General features: G+C 42.5%; 1 protein-coding gene across 1 annotated transcript in view; it reads right to left on the reverse strand.

Moving 5' to 3' along the window:
• Positions 1–1,541: 1,541 nt before the first annotated feature.
• Positions 1,542–25,345, reverse strand: part of pphln1 (periphilin 1) — a 65,808-nt gene continuing 42,004 nt past the window's right edge. The window contains exons 10-11 of the mRNA XM_080754446.1: positions 25,106–25,243; positions 1,542–3,081 (exon numbers count right to left, since the gene is read on the reverse strand). Coding sequence (XP_080610572.1) covers positions 2,887–3,081; positions 25,106–25,243 — 333 coding nt within the window. The 3' untranslated portion in view covers positions 1,542–2,886. The remainder of the gene's footprint in view (positions 3,082–25,105; positions 25,244–25,345) is intronic.

Consider the following 25,345-nt stretch of genomic DNA (forward strand, 5'->3'; position numbering starts at 1 on the left):
GAGTCGCCGACCTTCGGGACCGCCACAGCGGCCAAATCAAGTTGGGCTCCCATCGACACTAATACTACAGGAACAAAATACCCAGAAAAAGAAATCTGCTTTAAGTAGGATATGAGGGGTCTAACTAGGGGTTTGCATGATTCTGAATCCATTGCAAGCATTTGTTTTGCACAAAAGGCATTCCTTGGGCCTCCACAAAACTGTGAAAAGTGATGACTCATCACTAAACCATCTCACAGTCCAATGTTGGCAGCCCAATGTTGGCAGCTATGACCCATGTGGGTCATAGCTGGATTGGGATCTGAAAGATCAGCCTGTGTTTTAAAGAAAACAGTAACACTAAATGTAATCTAGCAGGAATCCAGGAGAACGTTGATTGTATAACCTACTGTTCAAGACAAGAGTTAAATGACAGAACGTGAAGTGGGCTTCTGTAGCAACACCATGAGGCTGATTTGAACAATGTGGAGGATCTTCAGTTTTCTAACTGAAACTTCAGTTTATAAAGCCCTGTTACAGCACGTGTGCTACACAGCCATCTACATCAAATCTCTTCACCGAAAACAGCCGATCTACAAGCTCATCAAGTGTTGTGTTGCGATGCATTGAGCTTGTAGATACATCTTCACAGATTTTTGCCCCCGAAAAGGGAACAAATGGGTCCACTGGTTGATAAGACGAAATATATGAGCTATGCAAGATATAAATTATATAATAAGTTTGAAGTTAATAAAAAATATTTTATTGTTTCTTCAAGAACAAAGAAAAACAGCTTTGCACAAAAGTATGTTTCTTTTTCCAACAGCAATATGTTTTCAACAAGGTGCATCAGCTGACTTTTATAATTTTATACAAGAACGAATACGTCTGACTACTAAACAAAGTTTAAACAAAACTAAAAAACCCATCAAATTTACATTCCTGTACATTTGTAGAACAAAGACACATTCACTTCTGGATCCACTGTAGCTCTGGTCCATTGCGTCTCCTCCCGGAGACGCTCTGACAGACCCGTCGGGAAATGGCTGGACTCGAGATTGTCGGCCCCTCCGAGCGCTCAACATCAGTCAAAATAAACAAAACTGTTTCACTACTCACCAAACCAAAGGTAGTTTTGTGTTGTTGAAAGTCTATTCTCCGCGGTGGTGAACCCCTCAGCACCCCACCTACTCTGTAAAATACATTATTTTTGGCATGAAAAAGTGCATCCAACTCGACCGCCGCTTATTTCCGGGTTGTGAACCATTGTATCTGCGGTGGCCGCTAGGTGGCCTGAGGTGTGTGCGTTTTATTTCATGACAAAAATAATGTATTTTACAGAGTAGGTGGGGTGCTGAGAGGTTTACCACCGCGGAGAATAGACTTTCAACAACGCAAAACTACCTTTGGTTTGGTGAGTAGTGAAGTAGTTTAGTTTATTTTGACTGATGTTGAGCGCTCGGAGGGGCCGACAATCTCGAGTCTAGCCATTTCCCGGACGGGTCTGTCAGAGCGTCTCCGGGAGGAGACGCGATGGACCAGAGCTAGATCCACTGCTGCCATGGATGGATGAATGCGATCCCACTGGCCAAATTCACACAGTGGCCATCTATGCCATACCTGTTCCCACATCCCAGAGTGCGACATAAATAAGAACTTAACGTGTGAATATGGTCAGTCCTCAACCACCGAGTTTCACCATTTTAACACATCAGGGTGTTCCACAACCCTAATGCCAGCTGCCAGCCGGATAGCCGTACATCAGAACATCTCCAGTCGGCATCAGCGTCCAATTGCGTCTGAGTTACAAAAACAAAGCCGAAAAGAGACGTTCTACAAGCGAACAATGTGTTTAGCTTGTAGGGCTGGTCGAGCGTTGCGAAGGTCGCATGAGCCGACTCGGCGCCGTTACAGACGTTGTAAACCAGGGGGCTAGAATACTAAATCGTACCCCCGACTTTCGGCACCTCCGCGCGGTCCAGATCAACACAGCGGAGCGCTCCCCACCTACCTGACCTCAGCCGATTCCACTCCTCGCGGTCATAGGATGGAGAACCAACATGGTATAATTGAAGATTAGAATTAAATCTGGTTTAATAGGCGATACCGGTCCTACAATTGATCGTTTTAAACAGAATAATGGATATGAGTTAATACATGTGTGAATTATAGGCCCATAAGTTGATCGCATCATTCATTCCTCTCTCTCAGTGTATTATTGAACACATTTCTTATATCATTACAATAACCAAAGCTGAACTCAGTGTAGTCTGTCTTCATTCTGAAAAGAAAAAACCTGTTGTTCAACTTATTAAAGTCATGAGAAAGCTTCCCAAATGTGAAGAATAGAGCCAGAGGAAAAAAGAAGAAAAAAAAAAACCAGCTGGATATTGTATACACTAGTGGAACAATATTAATTATCTTATAAAACACTAGTGCTGAACATTTCCATGGTGACAACTTACAAGACAGCTCTTGAGACATTTCCCCCACATCAGAATGAATTAGTTTGAACCAAAGCTGAAAGACATCACGAAGACAACGCCTTGCAATGATGACAAGATGCAACGTAAAAAAGGAAAAAAAAGATTTGTGTTCAAAACTAACACTGTTTACCTCAAAAGAGTTTCAATCCGTACTGAGGTGTTCATTAGTTTCTGTGCTGTAGACAATAAAACGCCTGGTTTATCTAAAAACCTAATAAAACAAAAACAAAAAAACAATGCCTCCATAGTCCAGGCACTCATTTTATGCAGCAATCCATCAGTCTATTGCTGGCAGGGTTTCTTCCTCCTTGCCAAATGTGATCAAACCGGCAACTCGCCGTCGAGACGGGCGGTGATCAGATCGGACGTCGACAAGGGAGCGAAGGGTGGAGGGGGCGAGGACGGGGGGGGGGGGGGGGTCTCAGACGCCCGAGTCCGTCTGCCGCACGGCGTCGTCCAGCTCGCTGATGAAGTGTTTGAGGTCCTCCAGGCAGCGCTCCCGGATCTCGCCCAGGTTCTCCCTCAGAGGCACCTGCAGCTGCTTCTCCAGGCTGGGGTCCTTGGCCACCAGCATCTTCACCACCATGCCGAAGGTCTCGCAGTCCTGGCGGTACACCTGTAGGCGGGGGGGGGGGGGGGGGGGGGGGGGGGGGGCAGCGTGAGGTGGAAGGCAGCGTAATGGGAAGGGGAAACAAAACAAAATGTCACCGTTTAGGAATGCCTCGCCGCCGTAGGAGTACACCGTTACAAGTAAAAGTCCGGAACTCAACATTTTTAGGCCTAGAATTATTGAATGCTTTAACCAGTGAAAAATAGCAGATATACAAGCTCACAGCGCGGCACCGAGTGCCGCAATGCGAGCTTGTAGATCTATTTTTTTTTAAGTCGTGAAAATGTGTGCAAATCTTTGAATATATGTATTTTCAAAGCGAACGTTTGTAAATCAAATTTTGCTTCTGGGTGGTCCCTGGAACTAAATATTTTGAGATGCGGGTCCGTGGCCAAATACATATCATTTTGGGGGTCCTTCACGTGAAAAGGTTTGAGAACCACTGACATAGTAGTCTCTCAAGAACAGACTAACTGAGCTCCAGTTGAAGTGAAAAGGACCTTTTCTTTGACGATGGCTGGCCAGATTGCTGACATAGAAACATAGGTTTTTAAAAAAATCTTAGAAGGATTCAAAAGACACTTGGGTCAGAATCGGGTCAAAATTCTAATTTCACGATTTTTCAAAATAGCAGATCTACAAGCTCGCAGCGCGGCACTCGGATAGTGGATCTGAGATTATGAATTCACAAAACGTGAAAAATATTAACACACAAAATCACACAATGCGAAAAATATTCAGGATTTACATCCTTCAACCTACTGGCAGGCAGTGTGCACAGGAAATTGCATGCACGCACGCACGCACACACAAAGTCCAAGGTCATAATGTAGCAGAGAGGGGGGGGGGGGTCTTAACTAATGAGGTGAAACCACACTTCCTTCCTGCTATACCTGACATTTAGGTGCAAATACCCTGCTATCACCAGTCACTCTGGTGTGAACACGCAACACTCAGTGCCAACCAGATAAACACTTCACCAAAAAATGGCTCGCCATTGGCCGGGCCGACCCAAGAGCCAATAAAAAGGCCTTTTTTTTTTTTACTGGGGGCTTTTAACGTGTGTGACAGGTGTTAGAGGCACAATGAGAGAGAGAGAGAGAGAGAGAGAGAGAGAGAGAGAGAGAGAGAGAAGAGAAGAGAGAGAGAGAGAGAGAGAGAGAGAGAGAGAGAGAGAGGAGAGAGAGAGAGAGAGAGAGAGATAGAGAGAGAGAGAGAGAGAGAGAGAGAGAGAGAGAGGTGTTGGAATCTAGTAAGGGAGGTGTTATTTCACACCCAGCCTCATAAAACAGTGGAGTCCATAGGCTGACACAAACAATGCAGTTGGAGTTTTGCCCTGTTGACTGTAAGTAAGGCAGAATACTATTTGTAACTTTTTCAATTGAACAAGTAATATGTGATATTTTACTGGTATATTTTTCACAATAACCATTAACCAACACCAACACAATTCTTATGTGTCTGCCCCCAACATACTGGAAAATAAATGTACCAGAAATATATTTTACAGTTACTAAATACCATTTCTTAGGACTTCCACATAAATCCTCTGGTGCTAGGGCCCTGAAGCAGTACTTTTTGAGAGGTATGTTCCGTAAAGACCAAAGCTCTAACGGCCGGGACGTCGCCATCAAAAAAGACTACTTAAAATGTATATTACACACTACACAGTACTAGTAAGAGGCCTCAGGGAGACATATGTGACCTAGGTTGCGCCAATTCTTGGCCATCTGACCAGTGATGTATATTGGACCAGTTACCCATATATGGAGATCCAAGTACTGTCTATAGTACATCCCTTTCATGCCCATACTGTACATGGAGATCCCTGTCTGATATGGGCCATGCCTTGGCCATCTAGCCAGTGATATATATATCGATGACATCAGGGATCTTCATATATGGGCATAAAAGGGATTCTGGGGAATACCCACATATGGACTTTTACATAGGTGATGTCACCTGTGATATTACCTGTGATGTCACAGTGATGTGTCAAGGGAACCAACCTATAGACTGTAAAAATGTGTACACACACGTCTACACGGACACGGACAAGCTGTGACATTTCTAATGGTAAACAATGACTTAAAAACTAAAATGAACACATGAACACAATTATCTGCCTTAGCAAAGGCACTGGAACTTGTTTAAAGAGCACATTTCGCTTAATCGAAGAAAAACAATTATTATCCCTCAACTCTCTCAGTGTTGTAGCTTTGAATGAATGGATAATTCCAGATTAAAAACCCATTTAAGCCTATAATTATTGAATGCTTTAACCAGCCGCGCTGCAAGCTTGTAGATCTGCTATTTTTGAAAAACCATGATATATATGAGATGGGGGGGGGGGGGGGGTCCCTGGAACAACATATTTTGAGATGGGGGTCCGTGGCCAAATACATGTAGTTTTGGGGGTCCTTGGCATGAACCATTTTGAGAACCACTGACAGAAAAAAAAAAAAAAAAAAACTTTAGAAGGATTTAGAAGACATTTATAGAATCGGGTCAAAATATTCAAAGATTTGAACGAATTTTCAAGATTTTTCAAAAATAGCAGATCTACAAGCTCGCAGCGCGGCACTCGGTGCCGCGCTGTGAGCTTGTATATCTGCTATTTTTTAATATTTAAAGCATAAAATATTGCGTAATAATGTGTGCAGGCCTAAATGGGTTGAACAAATTCTGATTATGAACACTTATTCAGCTCAACGCAGCTTTTTGAACTCACATTTTTGACTGACTTTCCTAGCAGCTACACGACGTGCACCGACAAGGCAGAGGGCAAGAGCACACCGCAGGGAGAAAGCGCAGAACAACGCTCAACTGTCATTTGCATTTTTCGTCTCTTTTTTTGGGTTACAGTTGCCATTTGTGTCGTGTAATTAAGAACACATGTAGCCAGTAGCCCCCCCCCCCCCCCCCCCCCCCCCACGAGGTCACGCTCAGGACGCATTCCCACACCGATGAACCCCCGTATCTCAATGGTTTTACTTCTCACTCCGGAACGCACTTTCCCACGTGGATTTAACCCATTTAGGCCTAGAAATGATTGAATGCTTTAACCAGTGAAAAATATATATAAGATATACAAGCTCGCAGCGCGGCACTCTCTATTTTTGAAAAAGTCGTGAAAATGTGTGCAAATCTTTGAATATTATGTATTTTCAAAGTGAACGTTTGTAACTCAAATTCTGCTTCTGGGTGGTCCCTGGAACTAAATATTTTGAGATGGGGGTCCGTGGCCAAATAAATATCATTTTGGGGGTCCTTCACATGAAAAGGTTTGAGGACCACTGACATACTGTAGTAGTCTCTCAAGAACAGACTAACTGAGCTCCAGTTAAGTGAAAAGGAGCTTTTCTTTGACTTGATTGCTGACATAGAAACATGGGTTTTTCAAAAAAATCTTAGAAGGATTCAAAAGACACTTATAGAATCGGGTCAAAATTCTAATTTTCACGATTTTTCAAAAATAGCAGATCTACAAGCTCGCAGCGCGGCACTCGGTGCCGCGCTGTGAGCTTGTATATCTGCTATTTTTCAATAGTTAAAGCATAAAATAATGATACACAAAATGTGTACCCGTTCTAAATGGGTTAAAAAACTATTATTAGCATTAGAAGTCGTACATTGAGGCGAGTAATTTAATATACGCCCAATATGAATCACTTGTATAATATGACAAGTTCTATTCTAAAATGCCATGTATCTGTTTGGGGGGGATGGAATTTATTACCTGGAGCTCCACATTCAATATGTCTAAAATATATAGGAAGATTCAGACTGTATCATTATTGTGTCAATCAAGAGTTGAGTTACCTTCCAACAAAAAAGAAGAAAAAAAGAAAGAGCACCATCATTTGTTGGGATTTAGAGCTATTAATCACTTTGAAGGAGCAGGTGTCACTTTTTGCCAGATGGTGTAGCTATTTTTTTTTTTTACGAAATGCATGCATAACTAATACACTCCCTTCAGACTATTTTAGTGTAATAGAGTAGTGATCTTGAAATATTATTAGGATATTAACCCATTTAGGTCTGGAATTATTGAATGCTTTAACTACTGAAAAATAGCAGATATACAAGCTCACAGCTGCGAGCTTGTAGATCTGCTATTTTTTGGAAAAAGTCGTGAAAATGTGTGCAAATATTTGAATATATGTATTTTCAAAGCGAACGTTCGTAACTCAAATTTTGCTTCTGGGGGGTCCCTGGAACTAAATATTTTGAGATGGGGTCCGTGGCCAAATAAATATAATTTTGGGGGTCCTTCACATGAAAAGGTTTGAGAACCACTGACATAGTAGTCTCTCAAGAACAGACTAACTGAGCTCCATTTAAGCGAAAAGGACCTTTTCTTTGACGATGGCTGGCCAGATTGCTGACACAGAATTTTTTTTTTTTTCAAAAAAAATCTTAGAAGGACACTAATAGTCGGGTCAAAATTCTAATTTTCGCGATTTTTCAAAAATAGCAGATCTACAAGCTTGCAGCGCGCCACGCTGTGACCTTGTATATCTGCTATTTTTCAATAGTTAAAGCATAAAATAATGATACATTTTAATGTGTACCCGTTCTAAATGGGTTAAAGCACATCAGGGCACTTGGTGATTTCAGGTGCAGTTCAAGGAATAAACTAAAATGAATAATGGTGTAATAACCAGTAAGACTCTCTTATCGGGAGATAAGCGACCGTCAGGTCGGCAACCTCATGGTGGCGCTAGAAGAGGGGCATGTGAGATATGAGGGGTGGAGGTTGTGATTTGCCAGCCAAGGAGTGTGTGTGTGTGTGTGCAAAGTTTGGCATGGATAGGGGCAGCGGAAAAGTGTGATGTGGCGTACTGACGGACAGCCGGTGGAGCTTTTCAGACTAAAGCCCATTTTCCACTGGACCAACACCACACCACACCACACGGCCCACTTGTGCCAGGTTTTCCACTACAAGGACCGGGGTAGAGTGGTGTGAAAGTGGTACTAAACGTGGTACTAAAAAGTATCCACTCTAGAGTAGGTCTGAGCTAGGCCAAACGGGGCCAAACACTTCATGATGACTGATCACTCACTGACTTTTAATTTAGACCACCGGGATATATTGTAATACATGATAATAGATTCTATTGTGTTATAACCACTATTATAATCTATTATAGTGTATTATAATTATCATAGTAATACATTAATACTTTATAGTGTATTATAATCACAGTTATAATCCATTATAGTGTATTATAATTTAGGATAGTAGTAATACAAATTTATATTGTATTATAATCACAGTTAAAAGGGTCAATTTGTTTCTTACCGACAGGGATACTTTTGTGTAATGGAAAATGTAGATATTTTTATGTGGTGCGGTGTGGTGTGGTGTGGTGTAGTGTGGTGTGGTGTGGTACTAAAGCTGCAGTCGAAAAGGGGCTTAATAGTGTAATAATAACTGTGTGCAGGTGATGGATGACACAAAACAAATCTCAATGTGGTGTTTAGTGGCAAAGCAAAGCACCTCAGAAAGAATCAGAATGCCATTGGTGGGCATAACCCTGATCCCCCCAAGATAATATTTGAACTGGGGACCCCCCCCCCCCCCCCCCCACCCTGACATGAACTTGGAATTGTAGGTGTTGAGGCATGACATTTTGTTTGATTCGGTTCCACAGATAGATATTGTGAAAATAGCAGATCTACACCCGGGGGGTCCCGACCCACAGGTTGAGAACGACTGGTCTTATGTCATCTTTAGCCAAGTGAGTTTTTTGCATGCCTGCCTCTCCTGGCTTACAGTTGAAAATAGGTTGACGTGTAACACTGCTGCTCAAGTCACTTATGAGCATTAACATAAACAGATAGTTTTAACTAATACAGGCATTGACACTAAGGCTTGCCCACCTGCCCCCGGCAGGTAAATAAAACGTCAGGGCAGGTGAAGTTGGCTTTCAGGTTGCCCAACAGGGCAAGTGCTCATTTGAGAGGGGACACAAATGTCTATAAACATGAGATATCTGTCTAAACACCTGAACGTGGCCAGTGCGCTCTGTCTTCTGGTCTGTGGAATGTAAAATAAAAGCACTATTTACCTATAATGTGCTGTTTTTACTGTTGCTACATTTAAAAATAAAAAATAACAAGTGTGAACCCATAGACATATTCAATCATAGCTAAAGTATTTGGTATTTGGATTTGGAGGTATTGAGGTATGACATTTTATCGCACTGGCCCAGAAAGTAAAGAAATAAGTGTTAAATTGAGCGGTAATTAAAATCGTACCTATCATTTTATAAAGGACGATTTACTTTTCGGGGAAGTGGGCATTACCTTCGGGCAAGTAGAACATGACCTGTACTTGCCCGATGGGCAAGTGCCTCTTAGACCTTAGTGTCAACCCCTGTAATACTATACATAATCATTACACTAGAGGTGCCAGTAATGGGCAGCTTGAATTACAGAGTCCAAAAAACAATGCTCTAAAGAGGTCTTTTATTTTTAGTAGAGATGTGAAAAAAAAATCGACTCATGCTCACCGCGACTCAAAAAGTATGAGTCGAAAAATCGAAAAATATATATATTTTTTTATTTTTCAAAGGTTTTTCCCCCAAAAATGTTTTAATCGCTTGTTCAGAAAACGTTATAAGCGTTAATGTTTTCCAAATGTGAGAGGACCGTGTGTGTGTCTGTGTCGGAGACGAGTGCATGTTGTGCATTCGCATGCATGCGGCACTAGTCAGGTCCACGGACTACTGGTTGAGAAACACTGCTGGACCGGGCTGATGCGCGCGTCATAGCAGTGCGCGCTGACTTGCCTGACTGTATCAACTCTATGGACTGGATGCGTTTTGTTTACCTCCTGCCTCTGCATGCTTGATACGAAAGCTCGCTTGTTCATGGCAGCGTCGCCGTCGTTTGCGATGATCACAAAATACACTACTCGTCTTTAATGCGACACACCCGTGGACGCGGTCGGGGAGGCAGACACTGCTCCACATTTGATACACTAGCCTGGGGTGCCAGCCTTAGCGCTCCCACTACGTTCCATGGACTTTGTCACTCCGCTTCTAGTCTCTAAAGAACAGATCTACAAGCATGCTAACGCAAGGAAGAGCAATTATTTATTATAATTATTATTAGGGCTTTGATGCAAGTTCTGATGGGTGCAGCTGCATAAGTTGTGTTGCTTGAAGTAATGCACTGTTGTGCTCTCCTCTCAGCTGCTGCTTAGCAAAAAAAAAGAAAAGTGAAAAAAGTCGATCGACGCGTCGATTTTCGGCCGTGACGCGTCGATTTGCCAATAATGCGTCGATTAACATCCCTAATTTTTAGATCACTGACACTGTGGAATAACCTGCCTCCTAACCGCTGCTGTATTTACAGTAAATTCGCTTTAAAAGGAATCTTAAAGTTTATTTAACACCGTAATTTTTTGTTTGTTTCTTTTTGCTTGTTCTTTTTTTTCTGTTTCTTTTCTAAAAATGTAACTTCATCTATCTTATTTGTTAGTCTCATTATGTATTGTGTTGAGTACTGACTTTTAATAATATTGCATTTGTAACTGTAAAAACCTTGTATGTTTTTTTTATGTGTGGACCCCAGGAAGACTAGCTGGCTGCTACGGCAACAGCTAATGGGGATCCTTAATAAAATCTAAATCAAATCTTCACTCGCCCTGAACACAGCCTGTTCACAACAGTGTTCGTATCGACGCTGGACAAAGCCAGATGCACAACGATGAGAAAAAGATTGAGGTGCGAGTGAGTGGCTATTTTTGCTCACAACACGTTGCGTCATGACGTAGCTTATGTAAACACTGAACTCCCAACTCCAGTTGGGACATGACTCACTTTCAGGCCTCGGGGACACACAACCAAATACTCCCAGTAGCCGGGGATCCAGTCATCAAAATGGGAGAGGACCTGTGATGTTCTGCCGCACTTTTTATTTCTGTTTTATCTATTAGTTTGGTCATTAAGGTCCACAGAATGAGAGGCCTGCTCTGCCAGAAACATCGCGAAAAAAAGTTATGGCCATTTGTATATTCACTGTCCCATTGACTCCACTAGAAATATTCAAAAAAGAAAAATAATCTGCTTTAAGTAGCATGTGAGGGGTCAAACGAGGGGTTCTTCATCATTCTGAATCCATTGCAAGCATTTGTTTTGCATGAAAAACATTCCTTGGGCAAAATATTGGCCCGCAAAAACTGTGAAAAGTGGAAAAAAAGTGATGACTCATCACTTTTCACAGCTTTTACGGGCAAATATTTTGCCCAAGGAATGTTTTTCATGCAAAACAAATGCTTGCAATGGATTCAGAATGATGAAGAACCCGTAGTTTGACCCCTCACATGCTACTTAAAGCAGATTTTTTTTCTTTTTTAAATATTTCTAGTGGAGTCAATGGGACAGTGAATATACAAATGGCCATAACTTTTTTTCGCGACGTTTCCAGCAGAGCAGGCCTCTGATTCTGTGGACCTTAATGACCAAACTAATAGATAAAACAGAAATAAAAAGTGCGGCAGAACATCACAGGTTCAACCCTATTCCTTGAGCTTTTGGGCATGTGGATCCCCGACTACAGACACAACTCACTCTTTCTTCTCTTTCTCTCCGTCTGTCCCTAGACTGCTTTGATATTACCTTTCGCAACCTTTTGGCTGCATGTTTTTCTCATGCCCCATTTCTCTTGCTACAGTCTCTCTCTCCCCCCCCCAATTCCTCTCACTCAATCCCTCTCCCACCCCTGATATGTCGCAGCATGGCCCTCTCCCTTTCCCACATTATCTATTCCTTTCTATGCATCCTCCATTTCTGTCATACTACACTCTTCCCGAGGCAAAACTACAGCTCATTAAGTCAGTATATTTCTCTCTCACTCTCTGTGCCTGTTAAAAAGTCTTTCCTGGCAACCTTTGCTCACTCCCCACCCAAATCCACAGCTCTCTGTCACAGAGTGCTAATTAAAACCCATTCAGAACGGGTACACATTATTGCGTATCATTATTTTATGCTTTAACTATTGAAAAATAGCAGATATACAAGCTCACAGCGCGGCACCGAGTGCCGCGCTGCGAGCTTGTAGATCTGCTATTTTTGAAAAATCGTGAAAATTTGAATTTTGACCCGATTCTATGAGTGTCTTTTGAATCCTTCTGAGGTTTTTTTGAAAAACCCATGTTTCAATGTCAGCAATCTGGCCAGCCATCGTCAAAGAAAAGGTCCTTTTCACATAACTGGAGCTCAGTGTTCTTGAGAGACTATGTGTCAGTGGTTCTCAAACCTTTTCATGTGAAGGACCCCCAAAATGATATGTATTTGGCCACGGACCCCCCCCATCTCAAAATATTTAGTTCCAGGGACCCTCCAGAAGCAAAGTTTTAGTTACAAACGTTCGCTTTGAAAATACATATATTCAAAGATTTGCACACGTTTTCACGACTTTTTCAAAAATAGCAGATCGTATATCTGCTATTTTTCACTGGTTAAAGCATTCAATAATTCTAGGCCTAAATGGGTTAAGGTAATGTGGCTCTCCCTGCCTCCATCTGTCCCCACTCCCCAGGTCTCCATGTCCTCTTTCCCTACGTCCCACGTCTGTGTCAGAATCTCTTACTGGTGGCGAGTCTCATTAAGTTCCTCTCATGTGTTTTCCTCAATTTCTCCTCTTTTACTACACTCCTGAGCTCTCTGTATATCTCCTTCACCCCTCCTCCACATCTCTTCATATACCACCCATGTCTACTGAACACACTCTTACTTATAATTAGCTACTACAGAGAGTATCTCTTCCCAGTGGTCAGTCGGCTCACCCTCTCTCCCCGCCTACTGAATCAGGCATCAAATCTCGGACAGGGGCTGACCGGGCTGGAGGCCGCATTTTGCCGGAGGCGGAGACGAGGGCAGGCAGAGTCAAACAGGGATGTGTGTGTGTGTGGCGGTGCGCGCACGTATTTCTGCGCTCAGTCGTCTTGTGGGTAGGCGTCTGGGCGAGCGATCTGACTGTGAGCGCGTGAAATAAGGGGAGACGTTGATGCCGAGCGTTACGGGCGGATGTGGATGTCGGCCGCAGGGCGTTCAAGACTCCTCGTCTTATTTATAGCCGTTTGTTACGCAGCTGCAACGTTCATTATGTTTGCAGCGCGGCGGGGGGTCATGAAGCAGTTTGCCAACAATGGATGGCGGGGTTCCAAAGAGCTTTGTGATGTCAGATGAAAACCACATATCACCCAAAAATTGGTTTTCGTGACTTTTGAAACCCATAGAATGGATTTTTAACAGGTTTTAAGAGCCTGTGGATCAGTGTTGATTTCATCGACTAAAACTATGACGAAAAATGTTTGTCGACTGTTTTTTTCACTGACGAAAACAAAATAAAAACAAAATAAAAACTAAGCTGTGATGACTAAAACTAAGACTAAATATATTGACAATTTCGTCAACAAAATAAAAACTAGACTAAAATGTTGGGGACGGACTAGTGGAGAAGAGAGTCATTTTATGTTTAGTTGCTCTCCAGTATTGCGTGCAGAAAATAGCAGATCTACAAGCTCACAACGTGTCGCAGCGCGACACGTTGTGAGCTTGTAGAACGGCTATTTTCAGCACGCAACCAAGTGTAAAATCAGTCATTATGATGCCATCAAGTCCTGCCAAAATACATTTTAGTTGACTAAATCAACTGTAGATTTAGTCGCCTAAAACCTTATGTTATTTAGTCCACTAAAACTAGACTAAAACTACAACTTTTCAGGTGACTAAATTATGACTAAAACTAAATGACATTTGATTCAAAAGACTATGACTAAAACTAAATCAAAATTTGCTGTCAAAAACAACACTGCTGTGGATCATGGAACTCACTCCGCAAACGAATGGCCCTGTAATGGTTCAAATCAGGTCAGGATCAAGTGCTGACAGTGATCTTCTGCTCACAGCAGCACTGGATGCGTCAAGAAGAGTGAGACATCTTGTCATCATAATATGATGACAATATATATATATATATATTATATCCTACAGGGTGCATTATGTTGACGCCATGTGTTGGCAATTGCCGCAACACACCCTGAATTGGTCATGGGTGTGTGAATTACATTAATTAACCCATTCAGAACGGGTACACATTATTGTGTATCATTATTTTATGCTTTAACTATTGAAAAATAGCAGATATACAAGCTCACAGAACGGCACCGAGTGCCGCGCTACGAGCTTGTAGATCTGCTATTTTTGAAAAATCGTGAAAATTTGAATTTTGACCCGATTCTATAAGTGTCTTTTGAATCCTTCTAAGGTTTTTTGTAAAACCTATGTTTCTATGTCAGCAATCTGGCCAGCCATCGTCAAAGAAAAGGTCCTTTTCACTTAACTTGAGCTCAGTTAGTCTGTTCTTGAGAGACTACTATGTCAGTGGTTCTCAAACGTTTTCATGTGAAGGACCCCCAAAATGATATTTATTTGGCCATGGACCCGCATCTCAAAATATTTAGTTCCAGGGACCACCCAGAAGCAAAATTTGAGTTACAAACGTTTGCTTTGAAAATACATATTCAAAGATTTGCAAAAAAAAAATCACGACTTTTTAAAAAATAGCAGATCTACAAGCTCGCAGCGCGGCACTCGGTGCCGCGCTGTGAGCTTGTATATCTGCTATTTTTCACTGGTTAAAGCATTCAATAATTCTAGGCCTAACAAACACGATCACCTTTAAGAACAAGTTGTGCCTGCAGTGAGGCACATTCCTATTTAGGTGGTGGAGATAAGACAGAAGGACAGAGCGATGTTCTTGCGACAAAACCAATGTCCACATGCATGAAGTGAAGACGTGTTAAGCTTCAAACCTATGGGAGCACATTAATAATGTGATATAATGATGTCAGGAGACATGGGGGGAAACAAAAGTTCTCTGCTCACTGAAACGTTGATACGAGAGATGTCCAAACACAAGTTCATGGCCGTTGCTGTCTAACAGACGTTTGTGATATCATGACATGTCAACTTAAAATTCACACACCCATTCTCCATCAAACATATAATTTTCCAAATGTCTGTCTGTCTGTCTGTCTGTCTGTCTGTCTGTCTGTCTGAGTGAGTGTCTGTCACAACGTTTCTCCTCAGTGGCTGGAGCAATTGATCTGAAATCACATCACCATTAGCATATGAACACAACTAACATAACTGTGAAGCCCGTTTGTCACTTTCACAAATCGTATGCTGTATATTAGCATTTTTATGGTGTATCTACTATCTATTCTGCATCTAGCATGAGGCTTATCTATTCTGCATCTAGCATGAGGCAACATGTTTAACCAGCTGCCCTGTTACAGATGTTGTCCAAAAATCATGCAGATCGGTATACAGTATCTCTGTAGCCATTAAACGAAACGGGTATTTCTTACATTGATGCTCCTACATATTATCATGTAAGCACCAGTTAAAGTTACTTTCCATCCCTCATATACTGTGTGCACAGTGCACACCCCATAACCCACACACTGCACATCATTTCAGAGCTCATATCTTTGAACGGGTAAGGGCTAGTTAGGTTATAATAAAGCATGTCAATGCCAGTGTGTTCCGTCTGTGCATCCTCAGAACTCCAAATGGATATCAATGTGGGTAACTAACTACAGAAAGAAAGAATGGCACAATGACGCTATGGATTCACAACATTCTTTTGTTATGAGAGGTAGGGTATTTGAGAATTTTTTATATCGGATTTCCCTCCCTCTCTCCTCATAGAGCTTTCCAAAATGTGCACAGCGTGGAGAAAGATTCTTATACTGTGTGCCCGCTGCTAGAGCTGCACCCAAAATATCTGAACAACAAGCTCACAACGTATCGCACTGCAACGCGCTGTGAGCTTGTACTGTAGATCAGATATTTTCGGTTTATTTTCATCTGAGCTCCTCGGTTAATACGCACAATGCATTGCAGCGGCAACTTTTTAATTTATTTCCTACTAGGATTAATGAAGAATCATTTGCTTGAAATGCCACCTCAGTTGGGTTAGGGTTAGTATTACTGTGCATACTTACAAGATCTTGTGGTTATTTTCCCTCCTAGGATAGGTGTAAGCGACACAGGGTTACATCCTTATACAGGAAACTATGCCTCAATCATAATGATAGAAGCATAGACAGGAAATGGTCCAAAGGTCAGACTAAAACACATTTGAGTGTTTCTTCTATAGAATGACTACTTTCTGATTTTCACAACCTAAAACAGACACACCCCATCCCCCCCAGTGCATTAAACATGTCATACATTTTTTTGGTATAGAAACTCACTGTTTAAATGTATTCCGTGAAGCAGATTGTTTCTGTATGTATCAAGGAATGTGTACAAGGTGCTATATAAACTGCTAGATGACTTTCTTGACAATGCAACGCAGGTGTGGTGGCCATGGGCCAAAACATATTTAAAAAAATCACACCCGTGTGAACTGAGCGGTGGTCGTGGAGGCTACGCAACAGCACTACTGTGTGTGTGTGTGTGTGTGTGTGTGTGTGTGTGTGTGAGAGGGTGAGTGTGTGTGTGTGTGTGTGCACGTGTGTGTGTGTGTGAGAGAGAGAGAGAGAGAGAGAGTGAGAGAGAGAGAGAGTGTGTGTAGGCCTATTGCAGTTGATGATCAGGCTAGACTCAGCAGCACCCTCTCTGGCCACCAGTGGTATTCAGGCTACATACACACATACATACATAGATACATACACGGATACATGGATACATACACGGATACACACACGGCCATGCTATGGAGCGGTCTACCACCGCTCAAAAATATATTTAGCCTTATAACCGAATAATGGAGAAGCAAGGTTATTCTGATTAACCACTTCAACCTAGCTCACCGTGAGCCCGTAGATCTGCAATTTTCAGTACCCTTTCTAAATAATAGGTCATTAAATGGTTTGAAATAATCGTGATAGTCATATTGTGGAGCCCTATGTGGACACACTGTCCAGGCCACATTTAGCAGCATAACAACATTCCACTTATCATCTTTGATGAATGTTCTGGGGAGGCTGCCCATCGATGACAGTTGATTTACTTTATCAACTCTTCAGAGGAAGTATCCAATCACAGCGGCTCACAACAATCGCCTGAAACGCAGGGAAAGTCAGTCCTCTATAACAATGTGCTGAAACTGTACTTCCTGTATTCAAACGCACTTCCTGAAACCCCTCCCCTGTTATCCAATCAGGAAGGAAAGGACCTGTACTTGACCCTGGCTGGTAGGGCATGTATCTTAGGTCTGCTATGTCTGGCGGGGCATGTACATAAGGTTTAAGGCCTTATATCAAGCATAAAGCTTTTGTTGAAACAAATTACGTTCATATACATCTTTATTAATTAAATTAAGCTTTCTTAACACATCTACTGCCTCTTAATCTGAAGGTTGCTTGGTGCCTCGGCGCCACGTCGTTTCCTCCGTCGGCCTCCGCTATTATTTTGAAGGGCCGGAAGGGGGTTGTTTTTGTTTTTTTGGATTATCACTTGACGGCAACGATTACGTCATCTAGTCACATGACAGTGTGGGACAAGAAGAGGCAAGATGGCTGCGCCCTGCCTTGTGCCTTGTTTACATTTAGATCTGCTGCAAAATGTCTCAAAATGGCTATTTTGTTTAAATGAAGTTTCTTTATGGGCCTCTCCATTGACTTAACATTGAGGAGCTTCACTTCGCGTGCACGCCCAACGTGCGTTGTAAACAAATCGCCGACATTACCGATGCGAGCGGGACCGGAGCGACATTAAGTAAGTAATAATATCTTTACTGTATATACAGTAAGATTCACAGTCCTCACCGTCAACGGCGCCATGGTATTAACCCTTTCAATGACGGTGAGGACTGTCAACGGCGGCGAAAAAGTTAAATGGATGACAATCTGCACTTGGGTTAATTCATGAAAATCTGAATGTAGCCTGTGTGTGTGGACGGTGCGTGAAGGACAGTGAGAGATGGAGAAATAGAAAGACCTGCAAAAACCACTCTCCCGCTCTCACCCAGTGCCACACGACCACAAGCCTGCCACTTTCGGGACAAAAGATAGATTGACTGTTTTCACAATTTGTCATATTGACTAAATAATGTGTATAGGGCTTGAGTGGTTATAATGAGGGTAGATGGGGGATCTCTGTCATTCTCAGCAATGTTGTTTTTGACAGCAAATTTTGATTTAGTTTTAGTCATAGTCTTTTGAATAAAAGGTCATTTAGTTTTAGTCATAATTTAGTCACCTGAAAAGTTTTAGTTTTAGTCTAATTTTAGTCGACTAAATATCAAAAGATTTAAGGCGACTAAATCTACAGTTGATTTAGTCAACTAAAATGTATTTTGGCGGTCCCTTGATGGCATCGTAATGACTGATTTTACACTTGGGGTGCGTGCTGAAAATAGCCGATCTACAAGCTCGCACTGCGGCGCGTTGTGAGCTTGTAGATCGGCTATTTTCAGCATGCAACACCTGAGAGCAACCAAACATAAAATGACTCTCTTCTCCACTAGTCCCTCCCTAACGTTTTAGTCTAGTTTTTATTTTGTTGACGAAATTGTCAATATATTTAGTCTTAGTTTTAGTCATCACGGCTTAGTTTTTATTTTGTTTTTATTTAGTTTTCGTCAGTGAAAAAAACGCTGTCGACAAACAATTTTCGTCATAGTTTTAGTCGACGAAATCAACACTGATTCTCAGGAACTTGGTGGATGATAGACAGCTGATGTCACAGGAGTCGAGAGACTCATGAACATTCTACCGGCCGCCTGCAACACCCATCACAGATATCGTCCGTCTGGCTCACTAAACTGTATCGTCTCTGACAAACACCCGTAGACTATGACAACCACAATATTTATACTGTTTCAAGAGTGCAATAAAACCTGATTTGTATCGCAGACTGTAATGAATAGCACTCAATCCCCATCGTGTGCCTCTGGTTCCTGGTCGCTCACTACAAGCGGTCAGTCTGTGCCCGCAGCCAAAGTCAACTCACTGTCAGTGAGAATGGAGCTCAGGTTGAATTACAACGGACCAGGTTCACTTAGCTATACAAACACACAGCGAGACACTCGTACAGCGCCGCTGCATACTCTGGCTACGGTGCTGCGTACTCCGTTGGCTAGTTGTTGATGGAAAGTACACATTTGTGAACTGTGGCACAAGGAAAGACAGCTGGCTCTGATGTATATAGCCGGGGAGCCACAGGCCCAAAAGCTCAAAGAATAGGGTTTTACCTGTGACGTCATGACATACTTTTAATTTTTGTTTTTTCTATTCATTTGGTCATTAAGGTACACAGAATGAGAGACCTGCTCTGCCGGAAACTCTGCGAAAAAAAGTTATGGCCATTTGTATATTCACTCCATAGACTTCAATATACAGGAAAGAAACACACAAAAAGTAGCATGTGAGGGGTCAAACTAGGGGTTCTTGATGATTCTGAATCCATTGCAAGCATTTGTTTTGCATGAAAAACATTCCTTGGGCTAGAAAACGTACCACAATAACGGTGAAAAGTGATGACTCATCACTTTTCACAGATTTGAGAGGCTGAAATCTAGCCCAAGGAATGTTTTTCATGCAAAACAAATGCTTGCAATGGATTCAGAATCATGAAGAACCCTTAGTTTGACCCCTCACATGCTACTTTTTTTGGTGTGTTTTTTTCCAGTATAGTGAAGTCAATGGGAAACTTTTTTTCGCAGTGTTTCCGGCAGAGCAGGCCTCTCATTCTGTGTACCTTATTGACCAAATTAATAGGAAAAACTAAAATTTGGAGTATGTCATGACATCACAGGTCTTCTCTCATTTTGGCACAGTGGCTCCCCGGCTAATAGGAGATATGGAGCGTAAGGCTGGCCGTGTGTGAATTTGCACAGCACACATGGTTATGTGTGCTGTGTGGTAGATATTGAGAATGGGGCTGTATATGCGTGTGTGCTTGCACGAGAAACGGCTGGACTATGCAATCGATGACAAGGAAGAATTCGAATTACGTGCTCCAAATATAGGACCGAGTAAGACAGTGTGTGAAGGTGAGACGGCTAGACCAGACAAAAAGCTAAACTTGTCTGAGACTCAGAAAAGCTTAGCGGGAGCCAATACCAGGGCTGCTTCATTGACCCCAGCGAACGAGACAAGGTTTGGTTCTGGCAGAACCACTGCCAACTTTACCTCCGTCACTTAGTTATATTTGCCATGCGAGTCTAGCTGGGAAACAAACACCAATCAAACATCATTCAAATGGTTCAGCATGGGGTGGGCGATATGGAAAAATACAATATCACGATATTTTCCAAAGCTGTATCACGATACACAATTTCATCACGATTCTTTTTCACGTTGATTTGTATGGTTATTTTTCAAGTTTCTTGACCAAAACCAGACTCTATGTGCTCCTTTTGGGAGGTCTAAATTGACACTTTACAAGTGTCAATAAGGGTCCATTTGGTTAAGTGGCCGTAAGGGTCCATTTGGTTAAGTGGAGACCTTGACATTTTAAAGTGATGATTTTGACCAAAATACAGGTTTAAATTGAATTCTGCAATGAATCTCTGTATTAACGATTAAACAGGATGTTTTACAAGGCTCCCTCAATTGTATCACGATATATACGATACATCGTGGAGACATTGTATCGTTGAGACGATAATTATCACCATATCGCCCACCCCTAGTTCAGCATGGCTGCTAAGTTTGTGTGTTTTTATAATGCAGTAGGCTGAAGTGGAGTCGTAATGTATGATGATGATGACACTTCCCCCACAGATTGGCAGGATGAATGTACTTCTTGAGTACTCAAATTTATTCTCCATATTTTGAGATACTCCTTAGCCTGAGCCTAAAAGCTTTGGGAGAACGGGAGCATCCTCTTTCTGCATATTCTACAGGATGGCTTATGAAATGACAGTGGAACAAAGTCGAAGAAAGGATAGACAGACAAAGAGACGAGAAGACAGCTGGGTACGGCAGGGAAGTAAAGTTAAGGCCAAGACAGACAGGAAAAATTACAAGGCAAGAGAGAGAGACAAGCGGCTGGGGAGGGGGGGAAGAGAGAGAGAGAGAGAGAGAGAGAGAGAGAGGGAGAGAGAGAGAGAGAGAGAGAGAGAGAGAGGCTAATAAACAGGCCAGAAGCTGCAACATCAGCATGGCAGCTGTAATAGACATGGAGGGCTCTGTGGCGCAGCTCTATGTGAGGGCCCAGAGTGTGCTCCAGGGCAGAGCTGGCTCAGATTTTATGACCCCAGTCAAAGCAGCGGTAGGGCCCAGTGATGCAGGCAAGGCCTTCATTAGATCACTGAGCAGAGCAGAGTAAACTAGGGGCCTGGAGGTGGTTTCATCATCGTTAACCTCCCCCCCCCCCAACCCCCTCGCTTTACTGGACAGGCAAACCGGTGCGTCGCTAGGCTTTCATTCTCAAATTGAAAAGGCGTGTTGAGGATTCGTGCCTTGGTGCATTGTGTTTTCGTTCCCCCGGTACAGTGTGGGTATCTGTGCGTAGTTATGGTCAGGGACGTGCTGGGCCCCTGATTCAGCCCGGGAAAAGGAGTTGGAGAGGCCCTCATTGCGCGCTATAGAGAGAGATCTCTCTCTATAGTGCTGCTGCTACTCAACGATTTGTCATTTCAGATCATGACAAGTGACAAGCCAGTGGGCCAATTACATGAGTTATATTTCGTTGTTGTCGGGTGGAAACCTTGTATGTCCAAAACCGTTTGTTTTGTATTTATCATTTAACTCATTGAGTGCCTATCCCGAATATGTTCGGGATATATTATCGCATACCAGAGTGCCTATCCCGAACATGTTCGGGATATTAAAAAAAAAAAAAAAAATTGGAAAAAAAATTTTTTTTTAATTTTTTTTTGGACCCCATCAAATCTAGTGAACATGATTTCAATCGCGATTTTGCATGTTCCACCCCCATACAACCCCATCTAACATACAGGGCAGCCATGTTTGTTTACATAACATGTAAAACATAATGGCGATTATCTCAAGAATGCCTGAACGGATTTCCAATCGGATTTTTTTGTTTGAAAGCTGTGAACAAACTGCACAAATCCACTTCAATGCAATCCAGGATTGCATTGGATTTTTTAGAGCTCATTCTTCTCTGTTTTTTTCCCATGCATGAGGTGTGCAAGGTTTAATCATGGCTAAGTTGACGAAAATAAGGCTTCTAAAATGCTTGGTAACCAATAGCTAACTTCAAGCTAACTTCATCCTCTTCCTGTACATGCACAAAGGAAAGTGTTCAGGCAAGTCATGGCTGCAGGGCTTCTGCATATACCAGCATATCTCTATGGGATTTTCTATGGCCACTGGGCGCCCTCTAGTGGTGAACGGGGTGGCACTCAAAGAGTTAAAAAATGAATTAAACTAGTGAAAACAGCCGATCTACAAGCACACAACGCCGGTGCGAGGCGTTGTGTGCTTGTAGATCTGCTGTTTTCACTACTTTTGTGCGACAGCCTTGTATGATGAAGCAGGGCTTTGCTTTGCGAAAAAATTTACACATTTGAAACTTGGAGATACGAGGTTTCTGCCTGACAGTGACGATTTACTTTGTTGGCCGCCTAGCCCCCAAAATGGAACGAAGGCCAACATTTTATTTTGAATTTTTTCCTAATGGCCGGCCTGGACCGGCCGGGAATGAACCGGCCGTTCGGGAGTTGTCCCGCTTTTCCCAATGGCCAGCACGTCCCTGGTTATGGTGGTTTGTTCGATGTGGTGCATTATGACAATAGTCTATTGTATTTTATGTCTTGCACTGTCCCCCCCCCTGCACTGTATGCGAGTATGTGCTTATTACAACCATCATCAGTCCCCGCACATTCCATGCATGGAATAAAGATTGGCAATGTGAGAATTCAAGTATTCGCACAAGGGTGTGTGTGTGTGTGTGCGCGCGCGTGCCTGTACCAGAGTGCGTGCGTTTGCGTGTGATATTTACTAAATATAATTATACATGTGTTGTGTGTGTATGTGCCTGTGCTTGTGTGTACTGTAGCTATAAGTAGTGGGTAAGACCTGGGGCAGGGTTGTGGTGGGTAAGCTATGTAGGTTATTAAACTGGCATAGGGACATAATGGGCGGTTACAGTAAAGCCAGTCAGGGAGGGAAAATTAACACCAGACACCAACAGTACACTAGTGAATGTAGCCTGTGGCTGCTAACATTTACTGCACTACAGGATGGGAAATTAGGGTTTTTGTCCACAGCCCACAGTGGTAGGTGAATGCATGCGATTCTCTAAAGCATCCATTATTTTAACAGCCAGAATGGCCTTTAAGATAGAATGTGGAGATGAGAGAGGGATGTTCTAATTAGGGCTAGGCAATTAACTGATTTAGATCTGGAAAGTCAATACGTTGTTATACCTTTCAATATGGGAAAACATCTGTGTCATTTTAGATCAACATTCTTCAGGAAGTTCTTAACCCTTTTAGTGCCTATCCCGAACTAGTTCGGGATATTCGGGATCAAAAACAATTTTTTATTTGCTATTTTACTTACCCCGGGCTGCTTGGAGCAACGTGGGTGGTCCCGGCTCGCCCAGCGCTCACCAACGAGAGACGCTAGATGCTCCGACGATTTATTCCATTGAAAATGGTTTAAAATAAAGTTTAGACCCCCCCCAATGTTCACCAAATGTTCATTGTAGGCGGCGCGACGTATTCCAGGGTGCCTATCCCGAACATGTCCGGGATATTTAATAAAATGAATTATTTTATCGGAGGCCTCAACGAAGCCCCGGTCTAGACGTCCATCCTTGGCCGGGACTTAGACTCGGCCATCCACGGGCCGTATTCGCGCTAACGGCCGAATCGCGCCGCCCACTCCAATAATAAATCACATCTTTAGACAGGATTTTCTCCGGATTGTGTCCCCAGACCCAATGAGAAAGTTTTTTGCGGCTGAAATAGCTTTAGATCGGGCTTCTAAATGGGTTAGCATTTTGGCTACGTGTCAGCTAGCTTCCTCCTCTGGACACCCATAGGATTGACCGGAGTGAAAACACAGGCCAGTTGGGAGAGGGTCGACGAAAGCTATAAAGAAGGTCAATGGAGAAATTTCTGGCACTCTAGCACCCCTTGTGGCCGGATGGCACTGTATGAGTTAAATAACTTCAGGTCTAAATCTTGCTCATGTATGGAATGGATGAATCGAGAAGCAAGTTCATTAGTCTGATCACTTAACCTTGTGTTATACTTTGTTATACAAAATAGAAACAAGCATTGTGACACATTGTGGGTTTGTAGATGTAGATCAGATATTTTAACAAATTAAAATAAAAAAAGAAACTTGTCAAATGTTTGAAAACATTGTGATATTGATTTGAAGTCCTATAGCCCAGCCCTAATTATGTCTGATTACCTTGCAAAGTGGCTCCGTAGAGGAGAAAACAGACAGTCAAAGCTTTCCTGCTTTACATCTTTACCATTTAAAAAAACTAGAGGTAGTAGTGAAATGATGACAACAGTTGGGACATTTTTGGGACGTGCCTGGGTGTAAGCAGGCGTTTCTGTGGGTTAGCAGTTTCAGCTAAAATGTTAAAATGTCTCAATTAACTTCTTCAGTGCCATATTTAAAGTGGGACCTCTTATATTGCCGGTTCGCCAACAAAGGGTAAAAAAAATAGTGTGCACGCTGGTGCACACATTCGTGCACAGATCATGCACTATGCATGTGCATGCTTTTCACAGCTTTCAAACAAAAAAATCCGCTTGGAAATCCGTTCAGGCATTCAGGAGAAGGCAGCCCTTATGTTTTCTTCAAATGTAAACAAACATGGCTGCCATGTTTGAAAGATGGGGTTGGTATGGGGGTTAAACATGCAATTTCGCGATCGCGATCATGGCTAGTACACTGTTGGAGGTCCAAAAATTTTTTTTTTCAAAAAAATCTTTTTCAAAATGTTTTTTTTTTTTTTTAAAAGGGAGGTCCATAGTTAAAAAGACGTTTTTATTATAGAAAACGTCTTTTTTGGCAGGGTATGAGTTAATGGATAATGGATAAGATGGATTAAAAAGGCACCTTCTCTATCTCCTGGGCCTTGGCTGTGATGGCCTTGGCCCGACGCTCCTGGAAGTCATCTGGAGACTTGTGGCTCTCCTCTGGGACCGCAGGGGCAACCGGATCCTCTTTCTCACTTTCTAAGGGATGGATGTCCTCCTGAGGGGAGAGAAAAGCACATGTTTTATTGTGTAAGAGAAGAGTGAAAACAGAGAATTAACCCATTTTAGCCCTAGAATTATTGAATGCTTTAACCAGTGA

Source organism: Nannobrachium achirus (genome assembly GCF_963921795.1).
Source record: "Nannobrachium achirus genome assembly, chromosome: 23".
In the NCBI taxonomy this organism is placed as follows: domain Eukaryota; kingdom Metazoa; phylum Chordata; class Actinopteri; order Myctophiformes; family Myctophidae; genus Nannobrachium; species Nannobrachium achirus.